We start from the raw sequence: 18,436 nt of genomic DNA, 5'->3' as shown, positions 1-18,436 counted from the left end.
AGCTGCAGGGACATTATTTTTCATTGATTTATTGGATTAGTTACATTAGACGCGAGGAAGGTAGCAGCTACTCTTCCTGGGCTCCACACAAACAGATATTGCATTATAATGTAATACAAACATGTAGGTAAAAATCTAAGGTAAAGGAGAACACAAATTTAAAAAGAATCAATAACAATGAAACCAGCAATGATGATAATAACAACTGACAACAAGTACACATACTATATCTAAATAGTCAGTAAATCATATGACAGAGCTCTAAAGTTATAATCTACCATTTAAAACAGCATATACACTGACTGACTGAATGAAAAATGAACAAGTAAATTCCTCATTAATGTTGTCTTGATACATAATATCTGAAGCAAAACGTCGTATTTGGAGAGGGACTGGTGTTCTGTGTCATTAGGTATTTCTCTTTTAAAGAAAATAGTGTTTCATGTTAAATGTGTACTGCCTGATGGCAAACCAGCCAGTATAAGAGAAATACATGTCATTACTATGATGGACATATACTTCATGCTTTAGCCTGGCTGAAATTCATTCAAACACTGAGGAGAAATACTATTTTCTATGTCACCAACGTGAGTTACAGCAGGTTAATGTACTGATGTGACACGGTTCCCATGTGACCACAAACGACTATAAAAGAGAAGTGAGACAAATAGAAGAAGGATATCTATCATTCAGCGTATGACAAAAAGAGGAAGTGCAAAATAAGCATTTTGCAATCCTCAGAAACGTGTTACAATACTAAATTATTAGTAGTATATTACACTTTCAGAATGTTGAACACATCCACACACACAGAATATATATTCATAGATTATAATACCTTCTCAGTTTGCTTAATTTCATGGTTCGAATGACATTGGAATTAAAATTGAAACCTCGCATCTCATTTGTTTACTGTTTTTGTGTGTGAATATTTTGTGTCTAAACAGGAAGAACCGGTCAGCTAAGTGAAAGTCTTACATTGGTAAATTAAACATACAGACATATTATCAGCTAAATGTGCCTAAATGCCAACAGAATGAACCTACACATAGTGTCATACACACAGTATGTTACTGGACTTTTCTTATTGATGCATTAACATGTAAGCAGCAAAATTATGTTGTATGTATGTGCTGTTGGGTAGTTCAGTCTAATAACAATGCATCATACAGTCGTTTACAAACTGTCCACTAGTTAAAAATAAGGGGGGAAATGTCCACAAGGTTTGGCATAAAAAATCCAAACCCAGCCATGCTGATAGGTAGTTAAAGATCATAAAACACTCAATAAATATGGGCTATTAATTCACTAAAACACCAACTAAGGCAGAAGTGCCTTCAAATTGTACTAAAGGACTCAGAAATGAGCCCTGAGCTGACAGTCAGTTATACATACTAACCGGTAACAAAAAAAATTAAATTATCATTTATTGCCACATACAGGACCCCTGACTCTTCATCTTGTGTGCACCCATGGGTCGTTTAAACAGATTTAAATATACAGTGTATGTGTGCACCACCCTTTGTTTGGGGGAACACCGCCCTCTGGTGGCGGGCAGCGGCGCTGTGCTGTAGGAAATAGTACACTGTGTGTTTCTACTGACACGGTGCCTGATGAGGAGATAACATTTCCTCTGAAATGCACCGCAACATATCACACGGAACAGGGTTACAAAAAAAACAGATGAGGAAATCCAGTAGTTGAGGGATTAACCGGATTGTGCATATGGTTAATCCGGGGATTATTTATTTCACCACTTTTTTTCAATTTTACCATCTTTCCTGCTTTTCCGTAGAAAACGTCGAGTAGCAACGTAGCCCCTCGTGGCTCCGCCCTCAATTGCTGCAGTTCCCTCGTAACGCAGACCAGAGAGAGCTCCACACGGGACAGCCTGCAAAATAAAGTCACAGAAACCCTTTTTCTTTACAGCGCTGACGCCGAGCTCGGATCTGGATTTTAGCGGGGTTGGTGGCTGGTTTTCAGGATGGATTAATACTCACCTCCTGACCGCAGGACGACTCGTCTGGACGCTGCGTTCACATCAGCGCCACCATGTATCAGACGTTACGGACGCTTTTACTATCAAATGCGCGGTGCTGGGATGCCGGCAGTGAGAGGTCATACCAGGACCTGTTTGAGAGGCTTGATACCAATAAAGATGGGAAGGTGGACGTCGCTGAATTACGCGCGGGCCTCAAGGCAATGGGTATATTCCGCCAAGGTGCTGCACAGGTAAGACCTCAGGGGAAGGGGGGGGGACGTGAGTTTCAGTGCTTGGCCTGCTCGATTTGCATGAAACACCCGAGAAGCGTGACTGTGTGGCTGCCTGTGCGTGTGACTCGGTTTGATCTCCTCTCTGCAGAAAATTGTGTCCTCTGGTGACCAAAACAAAGATGGGAGTCTCGACTTCAACGAGTTCTCCAAATACCTGAAGGAGCACGAGAAGAAGCTGCGGCTGACGTTCAAGAGTCTGGACAGGAACAACGATGGTAGGAATGCAGGAGCTGCCTCGCTGTAGAACACTTGGCTGGAGTCCTCACACATAATGACACACATGCCAGCCACTGTTTACAAAACCACCTATCCGCTGTTTACACTGCAGCATGTCTAAGTAGAGGTTTTTATGTTGTGTCAGGGCGGATTGATGCCTCAGAGATCCAGCAGTCCCTTGCAGAGCTGGGTATAGATATCAGCAGAGAGAATTCCCTGAAGATACTACAGAGGTTTGACCTCCTTTTCTATGTTTCTATTTACAATATGAACAGACATATTGCTTGTGTGTTAATGAAATCTCTGCATGTGCTTATTATAATGGATGCATCATAGTGTGTTGACAGTTCATAGATTAAGAGGTGTCTCTGCTTCCTTAGTATGGACATCGATGGGACCATGATGGTGGACTGGAACGAGTGGAGAGAACACTTCCTGTTATGTCCTGCTCACAACCTGGAAGAGATCATACGCTACTGGAAACACTCCACGGTACGAGACATGCACTCGCAAATCCCCCCCAGATGCACTCTGTAGACGAATCCAGCTGCAGTGGAATAACTCACATGTCGTGCAGTCCTCTTGTGTTGGATATTATGGATTTTCTCTGCGGTCCATACTTTGGCAGCAGCTCTGAAAAACTAGACCGGTCAACATAATTAGGTCACAGCACGACGCTCTGTTTCCCTCAGCTTGCTCCTCCATTTCGTCTTAGTGCGTATAAAGATGTCATTGACAAGATATGTGCTCTATCATGGGTGAAACACTGCCTCCCCTCATAGACCATGGATCTGAATCTGCACTGCACTGCACATTTATGGTGTTATAGATAACAAAACCAGTCACAACTGCATTCTCATGCCATAAATGTATAGCTAACAGCTATGTGTTTCCCTGCAGAGTTGCATTAAATTGTCACTGCAGCATGTTTGGCACAGACGCCTCCATGCTTTTGGAAAAACATTGGACACGTTTATCTGAGGGATTTAGTCAGCTCGGTGATTAGGATTTCACAAGCAGCCCTAAAGGACAAGGATCTCAATTCATTGTTTGTTTGTTGCAACAAACAACTCCCGCAGCTTTTCCTCCTCGCGTGACCTTTATCTTGCACAAGTTTTACCCAATATTACAGCCACAATGTCTTTATTTCCTTGAAACCTTAGCTCAAGGTTTTGTTAATGTTGCCTTCTCTACAGTTTGGCAAGACTGAAAAATAGTTGCTGCATCACTGTGAAAATAGGCCTCAAAGGGAGAAGTGCTTGTAGGCTTGTAGGGGAGTTTTTTTTTGTCACAGTGACAACCATATGAACAGACACTATGTGACTTGTGCCTTCCTGAGAGTGATACATGCTCAGAAAGGCTAAATAATTCTGTCCCACGTATATGTGTGTGGGCTGGTGTCTTGGTTCTCTCTCTCTCCCCACAGGTTCGTCCTCTGCACTAGAGGTGCAACAGGTGTCCCTCACTCCAGTGAGTGTATATGAAGCAGGGGAGTGCTACATCCACTCTCTCCCCCTCCTTCATTCAGCCAACACCAGTGTGGTGTTTGTGACGCAATAGGTTTCCCAGTGGCAGTGGAGCCTGCAGTGGTTTTGTTGTTTGTGTTAAGTTTTCCTCAGTTGATTAGTGGCATTCAGCTTTTGAGCTTGCTTTAAGTTGTGTAATCTTTTTGGTTTACTTGAATAAGTATTTGTTTTCTACTCATCAATTTGTTTTTCCCGCCGTTATTCTATTGTTACCTCCCCTCATCATCTTTTGGGTCGTAACAAATTCTGATCTGAGACATCTTACAGTATTTATTATGGCCACAGAGCCGCACACCACTGAGTAAATGACCAATAGACGTGTCCCCTGATCAATCAGTACTCATTGAAAATGTGTTTATACCACCAGGTGCTGGACATAGGTGACAGTCTTGCCATCCCAGATGAATTCACAGAGGAGGAAAAGAGCTCAGGTGGCTGGTGGAAGCAGCTTGTTGCGGGTGCGGTGGCTGGGGCCATCTCCCGCACCGGGACTGCCCCCCTGGACAGAATGAAAGTCTTCATGCAGGTGAAATATGTGGAAGAAGATGGGCACGCGTGGAGGGAAGGTTAACACAGGGTTAAACTGTCAGCTGTAAAGTGTAATATTTGTACTGCAGGTTCATTCTTCGAAGACCAACCGGATAAGCCTGATCGGCGGCTTCAAACAGATGATCATAGAGGGCGGTCTGACTTCACTGTGGAGGGGAAATGGGATCAATGTTTTAAAGATTGCTCCTGAGACAGCAATCAAATTCATGGCATATGAACAAGTAAGGGACTGAGCTGTTCACATCACACTGTTTTAACATTACAAATATCTGGAATACAGCTTCTTTATTTTCTTTCCATTTGCATGTTCGCTGTAGTATAAGAAGTTGTTATCATCAGAGGGCAAGAAGATTGAGACACACAAGAGGTTTATGGCCGGCTCTCTGGCTGGAGCCACAGCACAGACAGCCATCTACCCAATGGAGGTGAGACAGCTATTGCATCACTGTTTCATCATACAGTCCCCTTCACAAGATGCATTGAAATAAAATGGTGTCCGCTTCTTGAAGCTTTTCCCATAACTTTGAGATACCTCAAACATCCAAAGAATCTGTTCCTCAGTTTTTTTTTCTCCTTTTGTACTTTCTCTCTTTAAGGTATTGAAAACCAGACTGACCCTGAGGAAGACTGGCCAGTATTCAGGAATGTTTGATTGTGCCAAAAAGATCCTGAGGAAGGAGGGCGTCAAAGCTTTCTACAAGGGCTACATTCCAAACTTAGTGGGCATCATTCCCTACGCTGGGATAGACCTCGCCGTTTATGAGGTATGCAGGCTGTGTGACGTAATCTGCCCCTGAAGTCATATTTCACAACAGAGCGCACTTTGTTAAATTAACTAATTTGCATGCGTGGTGCACCCGTTCATCCTGGATTTCAGGGCTGCATTGAATTCAATCAGAGAAATTAATCTTTGTGCTGCGCTGATGTACAGTAGTTCCATTTTTCCAATCTCCTGTCACCTTTCTCCTGATCCTCAGAGTCTGAAGAATGCCTGGTTGTCGTACCACTCCAAAGACTCAGCTAACCCCGGCGTTCTGGTGTTGGTGGCCTGTGGGACCATCTCTAGCACCTGTGGCCAGCTGGCCAGTTATCCTCTCGCACTCGTACGCACTCGCATGCAGGCACAAGGTAAACTCAGTCTGACATTTGATAACAGTGATGACAAAACTCACATGGCACGTGATTACACGGTGCATGATATTTTTCATGATAGGCAGGATGTTTATGTGGTGACAAAGCTCTGTAAAGGTACCCAGTGTTTTCTGTAAACACACACTTCAGTTAGAGCTCACACTATGTAAGTGGGCCTGCAGTGGAGAAGGGCATCCCTGTCCCCATTCATACACACACGAATTTACCCATAACAATCTACAGCTATTCTTTGTATTAAAGTATTTGATTGTCAGTAGTTACCTCTTACGCTGTGTGTTTGGAGCTTTAAATGGTGCCCAGCATTGCTCCCTCCACACAGTACAAAGAATAAAAAGCATGCTTTCAGGTGCAACACTTCCTCCCTAACTTACTTTTTCACTCCAGCGTCCCTGGATGCGTCAGACCGGTCCTCCATGACTGGCCTGCTGAAGAAGATTGTAGCCAAAGATGGCTTTTTTGGACTCTACCGGGGCATCCTGCCAAACTTCATGAAAGTGATCCCTGCTGTCAGCATCAGCTACGTGGTTTACGAGTACATGAAGACCGGGTTAGGAATCTCCTAATGATCCCTGCACGCAAATGAAAAAAGGACCATTTACTGGATTTGTCAGACTTGAAAATGGCTGAAATAACTCCAAGAAAACAGACAGACAGTTAACATATAGAGCATGACTTCCACCAGCTGGCACAGGAGCTCAGTGGATGAAAAACTATGTATCCCACTAAGGTCTGTCTGTTGGTAGCTGAAGCATTTATCAGTTGTGGTGAGCATGTTTTAATTCTTATCCTACTGTTACACATACACTTACACTGTAACACCATAACAATGTTTGACAAAAAGATAGTGCAAACTTAGAATTTAAGAGAATACATAATGGGTTAATAAATCCATCCTACTGTTATTCTTAAAAGACTGTGATCGAACCAAAATGGTAGCTCAATGGGACATACTGTTGTGCTTTTTAGTAATAAAAGAAATATTTCTACAGAGAACACTCGAGACTATCCAATGAGAATACACGGCAGAGGTAAAGGTCTTATTTGAAAAATGACACTGTCAGTTTAAAGTCTTAAGTCCACACCCTCTGGAGGTAATTTTACACTTAGTTGTAAACACCTGCCCTGGAGTGACATCAGCTGCAGACAAACAGTGCTACAGTCAGCAGCTGGTAACTAAAAATAACCGTCCCTGAAAAATCAATAACTTGTTAACACTGGAATACTGTGCATGAAAACACAGGCATCTTGTGCAATGTGAAAATCACTAATTCCACATTCTGTGTGCTGTTTGCTAATTGTTTAAATGTGCCTTACAGCCATGCGATGTTAACTTCCTGACAATAAGAGATGTTTTTTTTACTCCCTCTCTCTTTCTCTCTAGATAGATAGATATCTATATATATATCTGTTTTCAGTTATGTTTATTTATGGATTTATTTTATGGATGATGGTTACAAGTCCGTTACATAGTAGCATTTATCAGAAAAGAGCAACTGGTCATTGGACTGATGGAGCATGTTTTTTGTCTTGTGTCACTTCTCATTTCAGCAGATCAAGACCTCCAACCCTTAAACACACACACATACACCCACACAATACTGTTGCATCTAACGTTTTTCTACTTGTTCTTCCACACAGCCACCAACCACTATGTCCACGTGTCCACTTTATCGACTAGAAAGATGACAATCAGCCATTTGTCCTTATTAATAGTTAAATTAATGTGGATTTTAAGAAACTAAAACTGGTCTCGATTTAATAGTCGATAACCTGAACATGTGGAAACTTGCTAGAAAGCTTACACACTTTCTGTGGTGTTAAGTTCAGCTCCTCGGACTCTGGGGATCTCTGGTTTAAAGATCACTGAGATATGTTAACAGCTCCGCCTGGAGGCTAATAAAGACAAAACATGGAAACATTTCCATGCAAGACTGAAACTTGAGGTATTGGTGTGTGTCAGTAAAATACAAGTAAACTAGATCATAGTAGCATTTTAGACCAAAGGTTTTTATTAGTCATGTCAGTTTGGGGTTATTAAACAGGTTTAATTCCGCAATATAGGCCAACAAACCTGATTCTATTTGGCACAATAAAAATTAGTAAGATGGAGTTAAAATGAACACCAATGGATGATAGAGATACTGTGACAAAGTATTCAATTAACATCATGGTGTAAGTCTCAAGTTCTCGCAACTATTTGAATTTGGTTTCATTCTTAATACAAATGGGTCCAGAAATTTGTGGGGAAACTTTCAGAATAACATTAAGAAGATGGTCAAATGATTCTGGAAATGACACAGTTAATCTATCTGCATATCATGCACACATAATAATAATAATAATAATAATAATAATAATAAGGCTTTTAACTGAATCCTCCCTGTAGCAAAGGAAGTATCACACCACATATGCCTTAATTGGAGGTTCATAATGTTCCAAGAAGAGGACTGGAGCACAGTGAGGGTGGTGAGGCCAGTCAACGGGTGTCTGTCTCAGTCTTCCTTAAGCAGGGCCTCCTAACATCACCTGCAAAGATTAACCTAACGATTTGTCAATTAAGAAATATGGACACCATGAACATCCATATTTGTGTTCACATTGACATTAACATGTTTATATAGGCCATCAATATAACAAAACGTTTTCTGCTGCTTGAATGTAATTGAAATAAAAACATGTCCATTTTACAATTCCACTGAATTAAATACAAATGAGTGTCGCCGTGTCTGTTTTGCATCTGTCACCAATATCCTGGCCCCATGTCTCCTGCCCAATACGTCCTACTAATTTTGGTCCTCGCCGCACACCGTAGTTGGGGCACCGTCGCGCTGCAGTGGTCAGAGAGAGGTGAGCCCCCTCCTGAAAACAAACTACACGATAACACCAGCTGCTGTCGGTGAGCCCCCTCCTGACAACAAACTACACGGTAACACCAGCTGCTGTCGGTGAGCCCGCTGGCTCTATCGTTTTCCAAGTGGTGAAGTCTGCGTCGCCTTTTTATCTCCGACCCTGACGCTGTAACTAACAGCTCGCTGGTTGTTAGACAGTGACAGCTAGCATCGAGCTAACTTCAAGCGGCGGCTAAAAATATTCTCCTGTCAAAGAGATCCACAGCTGCCAGCGGGGAGACATTGGTAGGTTACAGCTAAGTTAGCAAGCCATATGTACTTAGTGCTGCCAGTTGCGTGTATTATTTAGTCTGAGGGGTGAAAACTTGTTGCTCGTGAAGTGGCTAGCTAACCTTCAGTGGGCGTTAACGGACCGTGGTGTGCTAGCTGTGTCCATGTCAGGCTGCATTAACGGGAAGCGGTGGTTTTAGTTTGATCTGCTGCAGGTTCACAGTGGGAGACACTGCTGGAGTTATTTGCTTGTGTCTGAGGCTGTCCAGACTATCGACAAACCCTTTAGCCTTTCTATAGGCCTTATGGGAAATGCGGTTTGTCATGTTTGTATTTGATGTATCTGGAAAATGTTAAGATGGTGTTTGCTGTTTTAAGTTGGCCTCATATCACACTTAGCGTTTGTGTATTTGCTGTCACAATAGGCTGCTTTACACTGTCACAGATTTAAACAAGAATAAGTGGCACAAACTGGGGCTTGGCCATGATTATTATTGTCAATATATTGAAATCTTGGACCTATTGGTGTCTTATTTGTAATCTGCTTTGACTAGTGTCAAAGTTTTATATTGATCACTGTGGTCTTAAATTAAAGCAAGCACATACACACCAAAACATCAAGGGGTTCTTCAAGCTACTGCCCTATTGTTGTATTAAAAAACATCAGATATTATGTTGTTCAGCACTGATTCTGGGTCCCAGTCTATGCTGCATTTTATCTGTTTCTAGTTTCTAAATACCTACATTATACAAACATTAGGATCCCTTAGTTTCTGGCTTGTCCCCAAGCATTTAAGAAGTTGTCTTCTCTTTTCAGCAGCACTATAAATAGTGAGGCATTATGGGTAACACGAGTGACAGGGTGGCTGGAGATCGCCATGGAGCCAAGGCCCAACGCTCAGACAGCAGCGGCAGTCACAAAGATCAAGAACCCAGCAGCAAGATGGTGGACAGCACAGATGACCCCAACATCTTCAACACCCACGGGCCAGAGTCCAAGGTACTGCTGGAGGAACAGAAATGCAGATTATTGTACTGTGTGCACTGCAGGAATACCTGTCAGATTTCTATGCTGATTGCTATGATTATTCAAAAGAATCTTATAGTTGATGGTATCAATTAATTGCTTTTAGGCATTAGGAGAGAAAGAATTCACCCCAGATCTGGATGACTTGGTGAAAACTGGTCCTCAAGCTCGACCCACTGTCATCCGCTGGGGTGGAGGGGGAAAGGAGGTCTACATAGCTGGTTCCTTCAATAACTGGAGCACAAAGATACCACTAAATAAAAGGTAAGCAGTGTTTTGTTTTCTTCTTTATTCAGCCTGCTGTAAATGTCTCACACATAGTTGCTTCAACTGTGTGAGATAGTTTTAACTGGGCATCAAGCCCACTAATGCACTAATACTTTCTTTTCCTCTCTTCAAAGCCACAATGACTTTGTAGCAATCCTGGACCTGCCAGAAGGAGAGCACCAGTACAAGTTTTTTGTCGATGGACAGTGGGTCCACGATGCTTCAGAGGTACATAGTGTCATTGTCATGTTACAACTACACCTGTTTATTAAGTTCTTTTTTATAACACTTAGATTAAAATGTGGTGAAAAACTCTTTTATCATGTATGTACTTTTGCACATGGATTCTGAATGTTTTCCCTTAACCCCAAATTTCATTAAGAAACAGATAAGCATATCTCATTTCGTAACTTTAAAGTGCTGACTGATGTTGGCGGTGTTGCTGTTGTCATGGAATTTGGTCAGAGAACCATGCAAACATTGCTGTACGTTATTTAAAATCCTTGTGTAAATGCAACCGCACCCAGAGCATAGTCATCAAAGCCTTTTCTAAAAACCTGGGGTGTGTTCTAGATAATAACTCATCATTACTTACTCTTGGAACATTCCTCTTTTGCAGCCAGTTATAACCAGCCAGCTCGGTACCATCAACAACCTGATCCAGGTGAAGAAGTCCGACTTTGAGGTGTTTGACGCCCTGCAGGTTGACTCTCAGGAGTCAGATACGTCAGGTCAGCCTATGTCCTAAATGTTGTTGCACTGTTTATACTGTTTATTTTAGCCAAGCAGTTAGCAACAAAAATTATTGTAAAAGTGTATTTTCTTTTTCTTTGTTGAGCTTGCCATCTGCTTTTTTGTTATGCTTCAACACAGGTCGGACAAGGATAGCATTGAATTGTATGGGAAATTCATTTGAATAGTTTCTCGGCAGAAATTGTTCAAAATCGCTTCTGATGTGTCCATATACATATAATATTCAATCATTGTTGTGTTTGTTTGTCATTTTTATGGATAATTTTAGTTACAAATTGGCCAGTAGTAAACACTGATAAAAGCTTAACAAAGGTACTTTGCAATAGAAGTTTTTATGAATGGTGAATGGTGACCGTTTTGTGTGTTTACAGATCTGTCCAGCTCTCCTCCAGGTCCATATGGGCAGGAGCAGTACATCTTCAGACCTGAGGAGCATTTCAAAGCCCCGCCTATACTCCCTCCTCACCTCCTTCAAGTCATTCTCAACAAGGACACCAATATATCTGTTAGTGTCTCCATCTTTCCTGTTGCCACTTCTCCCCATCTACACATCCTCAGACCTCGATTTGATTTGTCTTTGCCGTTGTTTATCTTTTTCCCTGTGGTCTGTAACACTTCCTCTAACTTTGTCGTGGCAGTGTGACCCTGCCCTGCTGCCTGAGCCCAACCACGTCATGCTAAACCACCTTTACGCTCTCTCGATAAAGGTAGGTTCACCAGAAGTACTTCTCTCACTTTTACAGATGCTAGTGGCACCACACGACTTTAAATCAACCCAGTTTGGCGGAGGGGTTTGAATCTCTCTCATCTCTCTGGGCTATAATTATTACAATGTAATTTAGTAAGATAGCTTTAGTTCAGTGAGCGATGTGTGTCTGCAATCATCTGTTTAGCATATTATTGTGTCAGCTGTACCTGCCTGAATCCTGCAAAAAGCTAGCTAGCTAGCACCATGAATATTTTGATGAGATTAATGAACCAGTTATCATGAAGAAATAAGCTTTTTTATCTGGAGATTGTGAAATAAGTAATTTGTTATCTTGAGAAAACGGCATTAAAAAAAATACAACAAGCACAGCAGTTCTCAGCCTCTGTACCAAAGTACAAACAAAATACATGTTTCCAAGATTATTTAACATCACGTTTCTTTATTCTCCGTCATGCTGTGTGGACCGGTTTCACAAATTTAAGCATCTGTGTTTGTGGTTGGATCCTGCTCATGTCAGCCTGCCTGTGTATTGTGTTTCTGTCTCTGTAGGATGGAGTGATGGTGCTGAGTGCGACTCACAGATACAAGAAGAAATACGTCACTTCTCTGCTTTACAAGCCTATCTAAATCTCAACTTGTGTGCTCCACGGTGCTTTTAGAGAGCAGCATGTTTGTACTCTGCTGTTTTTTTTTTGTTTGTTTCGTTTTTGTATCATCACATTTAGCCAAATCTTGCACTGAAACAAGTTTACAGGCTGTGACTGGCTTGGTTCTTAAAAGGTTGCACTTCTGTCTACATAGGGCTCTGAACAAAAGTAGCGAAGTGTGTGTGTGGAGGCTGTCTGTAGGAGATGAGAACCATATTGTGGCTTTTACCTGTGACGAATACAGACAAATAAGAGACTGACTAAATCACTGTGTGTATTTGAGTGTTAGTGCACCTTGTGAGTATATGCATGTCCGTGTGTAAAGCTAAAGTTTTTTTTTGTTAATGTAAAGAGCAAAGGAAGGGGGTGATCTGTGAGGGAGCAGTTTCCTTCATGGCGATTTCAAGGATGTTCTCCTAAAGTGATGGCTTTTGAGTGTTACTGATGTGAATCAGCAGTTTGTTTTTTAAGGTGTGGTACTTTGTTTGTGGCACAAACATGATGCAGCAGCGAACAGTGGTACATATTGCGTTGGATTTCTCCCAGTTCATGTACAACATGAATTTAACTACTAACAAGTCCAAGATTCCAGCTTTGGTATTGTGAAAGTCGCTATAGATGGAGTACCTGTGTGTTTCAACAGGAGGAGACCACTTTCCAGGTGGAGAATAGTGGTCAAAGGTCAATGTTTAGTTCTGCTGTTGCCTTCAACTTCAACATAACTTAGTGAGCACTTTACCATCCTGTGAGCAGGAGTGTTGATATAAGCTTTTAACTATGCAGCAGACCACTCGTGTACTGTAGCTTCTCTGGACTATAGAACCCAATTTGTGCTTTTTTTAGGTGAACTAAACAGTGCTTTATGTGTGTGTGGCTCTGTATTGACTTTTGTTTATCAGATAGCAATGTACCGTATTCATGTGTTACATGTATAGTCACACACACAGCGTGCTGACCCAAACAGTTTCAACCATAGACTGTTAGAACTTGCTGCTTTGCATGTATTGAATGTCTGCACATTGAGAAGCAGATCAGAGGTGCACTTTCTGCTGAATTTACAGGGCTGTCAGGATGGATAGTTGCCATGAATTTAAAGGTTGTACAAAGTTTGCTCACATGTGTGTTCTTTACAGTATAACCATTTAAGATCTGAGATAAGAGATAAGTCTGTATTTTGAGGTATGGTGGCTTTGAAAGTAATTTTTTTTTTGGTCAATTTTAAGTCGTGCTGTTGAAACGTCTGCACTTACAGTACAGTATATACCCGCAGTTGATACACTCCAGAGTTATAAAACAGGCTTTTATAAATCCTGTTGGTGTTCTACTAGACGCTCTGAAAGTAAGGAAAGCCATGCAGTTTTGTCCAAAGAGTTTTACAGATATGATAAGGGAGTATTGACAAGTGCCGAGGACACCACGAGGTGTTTTAAGGCTCGAACCAAAACTTGAATTTTACAGCCGTTTCATGAATGTTTTAAAATGCTTTGCAGAACCAGTGTGATGATTTACTGTACAAGGTTTTACTTGTTTGCAAATAAAGAGAGGACGCGCTGGTCCTAATTCCTGTCGTTTTCTTCTTTCTGGTAGAAGAAACCAGTAATATATACCCTGGTCCTGGAGAAACACTATTTACTTTCAACCATTTTTTAAATATTTTGAAGGACATATTCTGTACAAAATGTTCATTTCTGTCATTCTTTTACTAATCTAGTTGCTGCAGTGATGTAGACATGCACCCCAGGGTGTGGCAGTACACTGTGACATCACTGTTTACATACACCAAGGCAAAAAAACTACCAAGAAGCTAGCAGGGATCCAAACTACTAAAAACATTCAGACAAAGTAAACCACGCAAGCTTTTAAAGTGTTTTATTTCTTCTTTCCCAAAATCTTTCATTGATAACACTTTTGCCAACACATCACACTGTTAACTGTCATCAGAGACAGGATCCGTATGAGTCCTGTATCGGCTTTCTAGTTCATTATGCACAAACTCAGAAAAAAGCTGCTTTCCAACCACATAAAAGCTGCACCAATCAAATAGCACTATATACATACGCAACTCAGGACCATCAATACATTGTTTCAAACTGCCGTTTGATTCCCTTTATAATAACAAATAGCTAAAAGGCTTTGTTTACGCTCTAACAAGGTGCTTTGTGGATCCAGCGGTTCACAATCTTTCCAGACATTGGCTTTTTTTTTTTACAGAAGACAATTCTTAAAAACTTTTCCCTTTAAACATCTTTGATTTCAAGGAAATATCAAACTTTTTACCTCTATTGAAATACTTGGCAACTTTTGTCTTTTTCTGAAGACTCGAGCGCAAACAAAACCTAATTTGGACGATCTCAGGTAGACAAGCGCGGGTTCAAGGCCATTCTACCACCGAGAGCAGATCAAAGATGCTCTCAAGCTAAATTTAAAGGCAAGCGAAGCAACATTAATTAGAGCTTTGTTATAGGTAACAATATTGTGATTGGTGAATTTGATATGATGAAGGCATAGTTTGTGATGTCTTATCAGACACAGTCTATGTGACTAATCGATTCAAAGTGACACACTCCTCTAACATACACTGCATATAACTCATATGTTGCAGGAAGTGAATGTAGCAAACGTACTACACAATGATGTTTAACATCAAAATAAAAGATATAAAGCTATTGCACAGCTACCCAGAAAATCAACTTTGCAAAAAGCAAATGTTGGATGTTTTTTCACACACACACACACACGCACACACACACACACACACACACACACACACACACACACACACACACGCACACACACACACAAAAGTAAGGTTCATACAGAAGAAAAGCAGGGTATTTACAGCACAAAATGGCAAATGTACAGCAATAAAACACATCAAACTAAATGTGGAGTTAAACTGTTATAAGTGAGTGAATTAAAGAACAATGATCCCACCAGTAGCCTGCCAAAGTTTGCGTCACCTGAAAGAACTTGATAACCTATATTGCCATTGCCATGGGAATGCTGAGACGGCCTGAACCAAGAGAAATAACATCAAGACAATAGCATATGGCATTGTGGCAAAAGTCCACTCTGTTGAGTTTTGGTCCAAAAAAGGAGCTCATTTCCATCGCACAATTCAAAATAAACTGGAGCATCTGTCTAACGGTTACCATCTCTGTAGTTCTGGAGGCCCTCTGAGAAAAAGACACCTCGGTATCCCTGCGGCCTGTTCAGACCTGGGTTTGTCATTCACATGGATTAGGCAAGTCAAAGTCAAGTAAAGAGTTCAGAGTTCAAACTTTGGCAAGTATTGGCAATCCCCTGTTCCGAAGCTTAGATTTTACCATTTACAATCTCTGTCATGCATCAACACTCTAGATAAAAGTACAATCATTACACTGAGAGTGTCCTAATTTATTGTGAGTGTGACTAATAATTCCAGTGTCAAGCAAAGAAATAATAACTAGGTGCAGCATGATCATTCAAGAAACAACATCATTATTGCACATGCTCGTATGAGAACTCCTACAGAGGAGCTTGAATACGCGTGTTTAGCCTGGTTCCATTTGAGCACTTTAACCTCCTTTTTTAACACATCCTGCTTAGAAATCAATACCAACCAGATTGATTGAAGCCTTGAGCGTTTAATTGTCCCTACTCCCCTAAATTTGATTCATCCAGCACTTCAAATTCATTAGATAGATGCCAAAAAGCACCGTTAGGGCCTATAAGAGGAGGCTTGTGACTAAAATGGAACTTTTCTCTGGCTTTTGTTCTGCTATTCATAACCCTTGGCTTATGGCCGATATACCATTCATAAGCTTCCTCCGCAAATACAGTTACAGCTAATACACAACTACTTAGCAGTGATCACCCATCTCCTCTACATTCCTCCACTGTGTGTAGTGATACGTGGTGGGTGTCCCTGTTCTTTGCATTGCGTTTGCAAAAAAAAGTCTCCTTGTTCATAAAAGCGCCACGAGTAGTAAACTGACATTTCTGTGGCAGTCAGAGTTGAGGATGTCTTTGAGTGAGCCGTTTTCGACCACACATACAGATACATATGTGTGTACGTGTGTGCAGAATTCCTCTCACAAGCCACGATTAAACATACGCGAAACACCTATTCCGTCCGCAGGCTGTCTGGCTACCAGAGGATGCTCTTAGATACAGATCTGGGGCTGTGATACAGGTACTTTTACTGATTTTTTATATTTTCAATATTCTCCAATATAAATTTTTAAATCAGGAACAATCACCCTGAACGTTTCTGTAATGAAACCAAAATGTTTTTATGTATTGTACTGACGCCAGATTGAGAGCACACACCTGGTCTGAGATCAGTGTCTCGGAGCATCTTCAACCAGCTCCATCCATAGGACGCACGTCACTGAAACCACCAGAGGCACATTTCAAACACCTTCTTCTGTCACACACACGACAAGGCAAACTGCTGACTGTATCACTCAAAGACGACAATACATGTGATGGGATGGGGTAGAGAGTGGCAGTAAATTGGCGAGGGGGTGAAGGGAGTTTGGTAAGGCTCAAGGTGCAGATTATACTGTGCACGTATTGCCTGGAAGGGGGGCGGAGGGTGGAAGCACTCTCAAGGCAGGGCGGAGGTTGGTGGGGATAGGAAAGGCTGGTGTGGAGGGCTAGAAGGAGGGGGGTGGGGGTGGGTCTTGGCTGTTTCACCATAGAGGTCAGAGGTGGTGGCGGCGTTGAGGCTGGTTCTTTAAAAGTCTAAAGCAGGCATTGGCTGCTGCGCTTCCTTGCTGCTGGACGTTGATTGGCTGCAGCTAGGGAAGCGCCGCTGGTCTTCAGGAAACAGCGATCAGGAGGCTGCTCTCTGGCAGCACCTCCTGGGTCCTCAGCTGGATTTAAGAACAAAAGGATAATAAGTCATTATTCAACGATCCTTACACAGAATGAAAAAACTGAGAAACTGCTGGTGAAGTGAAATGTTAAAGGAACAGTTAAACATTTTGGCAAATATGCGTATTTGATTTCTTGCTGAGAGTTAGGTGAGGAGATTGATACCCCTCTGATGTCTGTATGCTGATATGAGGCGGGAGCCAGGAGGTTGGCTTATCTTAGCATGAAGAATGGAAACAGGGGGAATCAGCTAGCCTGATATCCACCTGCCAACACTGCTGAAGCTCACTTTTTAACATGTGCACCTCTTATTGCACTGCTCTTTCATTTTTAAAAACGGATAGTGTAAATTTTTTATTACAATATCTGTTTTGTGTTGTAGATATCTTTATCTTACATTCTTATATTTATTTGTATACTGTTAATTACTGAGCTTCAGGGGTGTAGGTAAGCAGATTTTGTAAGCTGGCCAAACTGTCTCCTGGCGGCAGCTTCGTATTCCCCTCATTTAACCCTCAGCAACAAAGAGAGTATTTCCCAAAATGTAAAACTATTCCTTTAAAAGCAAGTAACACCACGGCAAGAAGTAGTTTGCTGTGCACAATGTTAATTGAGTGTACGAGTGCTTGCAGATGAAGAGCTGAGTGAGTGAGTAGACAATAAGCAATGCCATTACCCAAATCCTCTGCCCCTCACACACTTGCTGTGTTTCTCTTGTGTGCTACGTGCCTGCTGGTGTGAATGAATCTAGGTGTTTATGACTCAATCCTGAGATTGAAGGCCAGCAGTAAAACTTTTTTTTTTTGTCATGCATGTATTTGTGTGTATGACACTGTGACAACATCCACACAGAATGGAAACTATGAAGTGTGAAGTTATTTCAGCGCTGACTGTGGGGGGGTCTGGACCTATAAATAGACTCAACCTTAGAACAGGGCACATGTACAAGTAAACAACTCTTTATTGGAGTGATGGCTTTGTGGATAAGTGTGTGAGTTCAGGCTCATGGTCTTTTAAAACCTCCGTTCAACCAGCTTTGCTTAAAAATTCTGTTATCAAACACACAGGTGCTGGTCACGGCTCTGTTTGGTGTCTCCCATGTTTTCTCTCTAACAAAGTAGAAATGTCATAAAATGCTAAATGAAAGTTAAAGCAAGATGAAGTTTGCTGTCAGACAGGATGGCAAAGCAGTGACGTCAGCATGGTTAGAAAAGGCCAAACCACATGGAGGTAAAAGCTGCCCCAGACCATCACATTTATTTTTACACTTACGGTTTAACAGCAGGCATAAACTATCAAAGTCAGGTATCTGGGACAACATCTACCTATTTGCAAGA

At 41.6% G+C, this 18,436-nt stretch overlaps 3 protein-coding genes across 9 annotated transcripts in view; 2 read left to right on the top strand and 1 right to left on the bottom strand.

Annotated features, from left to right (window-relative positions):
• The first annotated feature begins 1,731 nt into the window (after window positions 1-1,731).
• LOC139214862 (mitochondrial adenyl nucleotide antiporter SLC25A24-like) lies at window positions 1,732-7,081 on the top strand. The gene is made up of 10 exons (XM_070845801.1): window positions 1,732-2,232; window positions 2,363-2,489; window positions 2,636-2,723; window positions 2,871-2,982; window positions 4,384-4,542; window positions 4,634-4,786; window positions 4,883-4,990; window positions 5,162-5,329; window positions 5,543-5,693; window positions 6,102-7,081. Exons 1-10 carry the CDS (start codon window positions 2,053-2,055, stop codon window positions 6,278-6,280), a joined length of 1,425 nt encoding a protein of 474 aa, XP_070701902.1. The 5' UTR covers window positions 1,732-2,052; the 3' UTR covers window positions 6,281-7,081.
• Window positions 7,082-8,538: 1,457 nt separating this feature from the next.
• Window positions 8,539-13,799, top strand: prkab2 (protein kinase, AMP-activated, beta 2 non-catalytic subunit). 3 transcript variants are annotated; one of them, XM_070845466.1, is made up of 8 exons: window positions 8,539-8,613; window positions 9,654-9,836; window positions 9,970-10,127; window positions 10,265-10,358; window positions 10,750-10,861; window positions 11,255-11,388; window positions 11,522-11,590; window positions 12,142-13,799. In XM_070845466.1, exons 2-8 carry the CDS (start codon window positions 9,678-9,680, stop codon window positions 12,217-12,219), a joined length of 804 nt encoding a protein of 267 aa, XP_070701567.1. In that variant the 5' UTR covers window positions 8,539-8,613; window positions 9,654-9,677; the 3' UTR covers window positions 12,220-13,799. The 3 variants fall into 3 exon arrangements, with proteins under 3 accessions (XP_070701567.1, XP_070701568.1, XP_070701565.1); XM_070845467.1 differs by having other exon boundaries at window positions 8,547-8,851; window positions 9,657-9,836; XM_070845464.1 differs by having other exon boundaries at window positions 8,547-8,851.
• A 292-nt stretch (window positions 13,800-14,091) lies between these two features.
• The window catches only part of LOC139214437 (myomegalin-like), a 37,870-nt gene continuing 33,525 nt past the window's right edge, over window positions 14,092-18,436 (bottom strand). For all 5 annotated transcript variants that reach the window (XM_070845296.1, XM_070845291.1, XM_070845293.1 and 2 more), the window contains one exon: window positions 14,092-17,098. In XM_070845296.1, coding sequence (XP_070701397.1) covers window positions 16,968-17,098 — 131 coding nt within the window. In that variant the 3' untranslated portion in view covers window positions 14,092-16,967. The remainder of the gene's footprint in view (window positions 17,099-18,436) is intronic.

This window comes from Pempheris klunzingeri, chromosome 15, assembly GCF_042242105.1.
Source record: "Pempheris klunzingeri isolate RE-2024b chromosome 15, fPemKlu1.hap1, whole genome shotgun sequence".
In the NCBI taxonomy this organism is placed as follows: domain Eukaryota; kingdom Metazoa; phylum Chordata; class Actinopteri; order Acropomatiformes; family Pempheridae; genus Pempheris; species Pempheris klunzingeri.
This window is presented reverse-complemented; position numbering and strand designations above follow the sequence as displayed.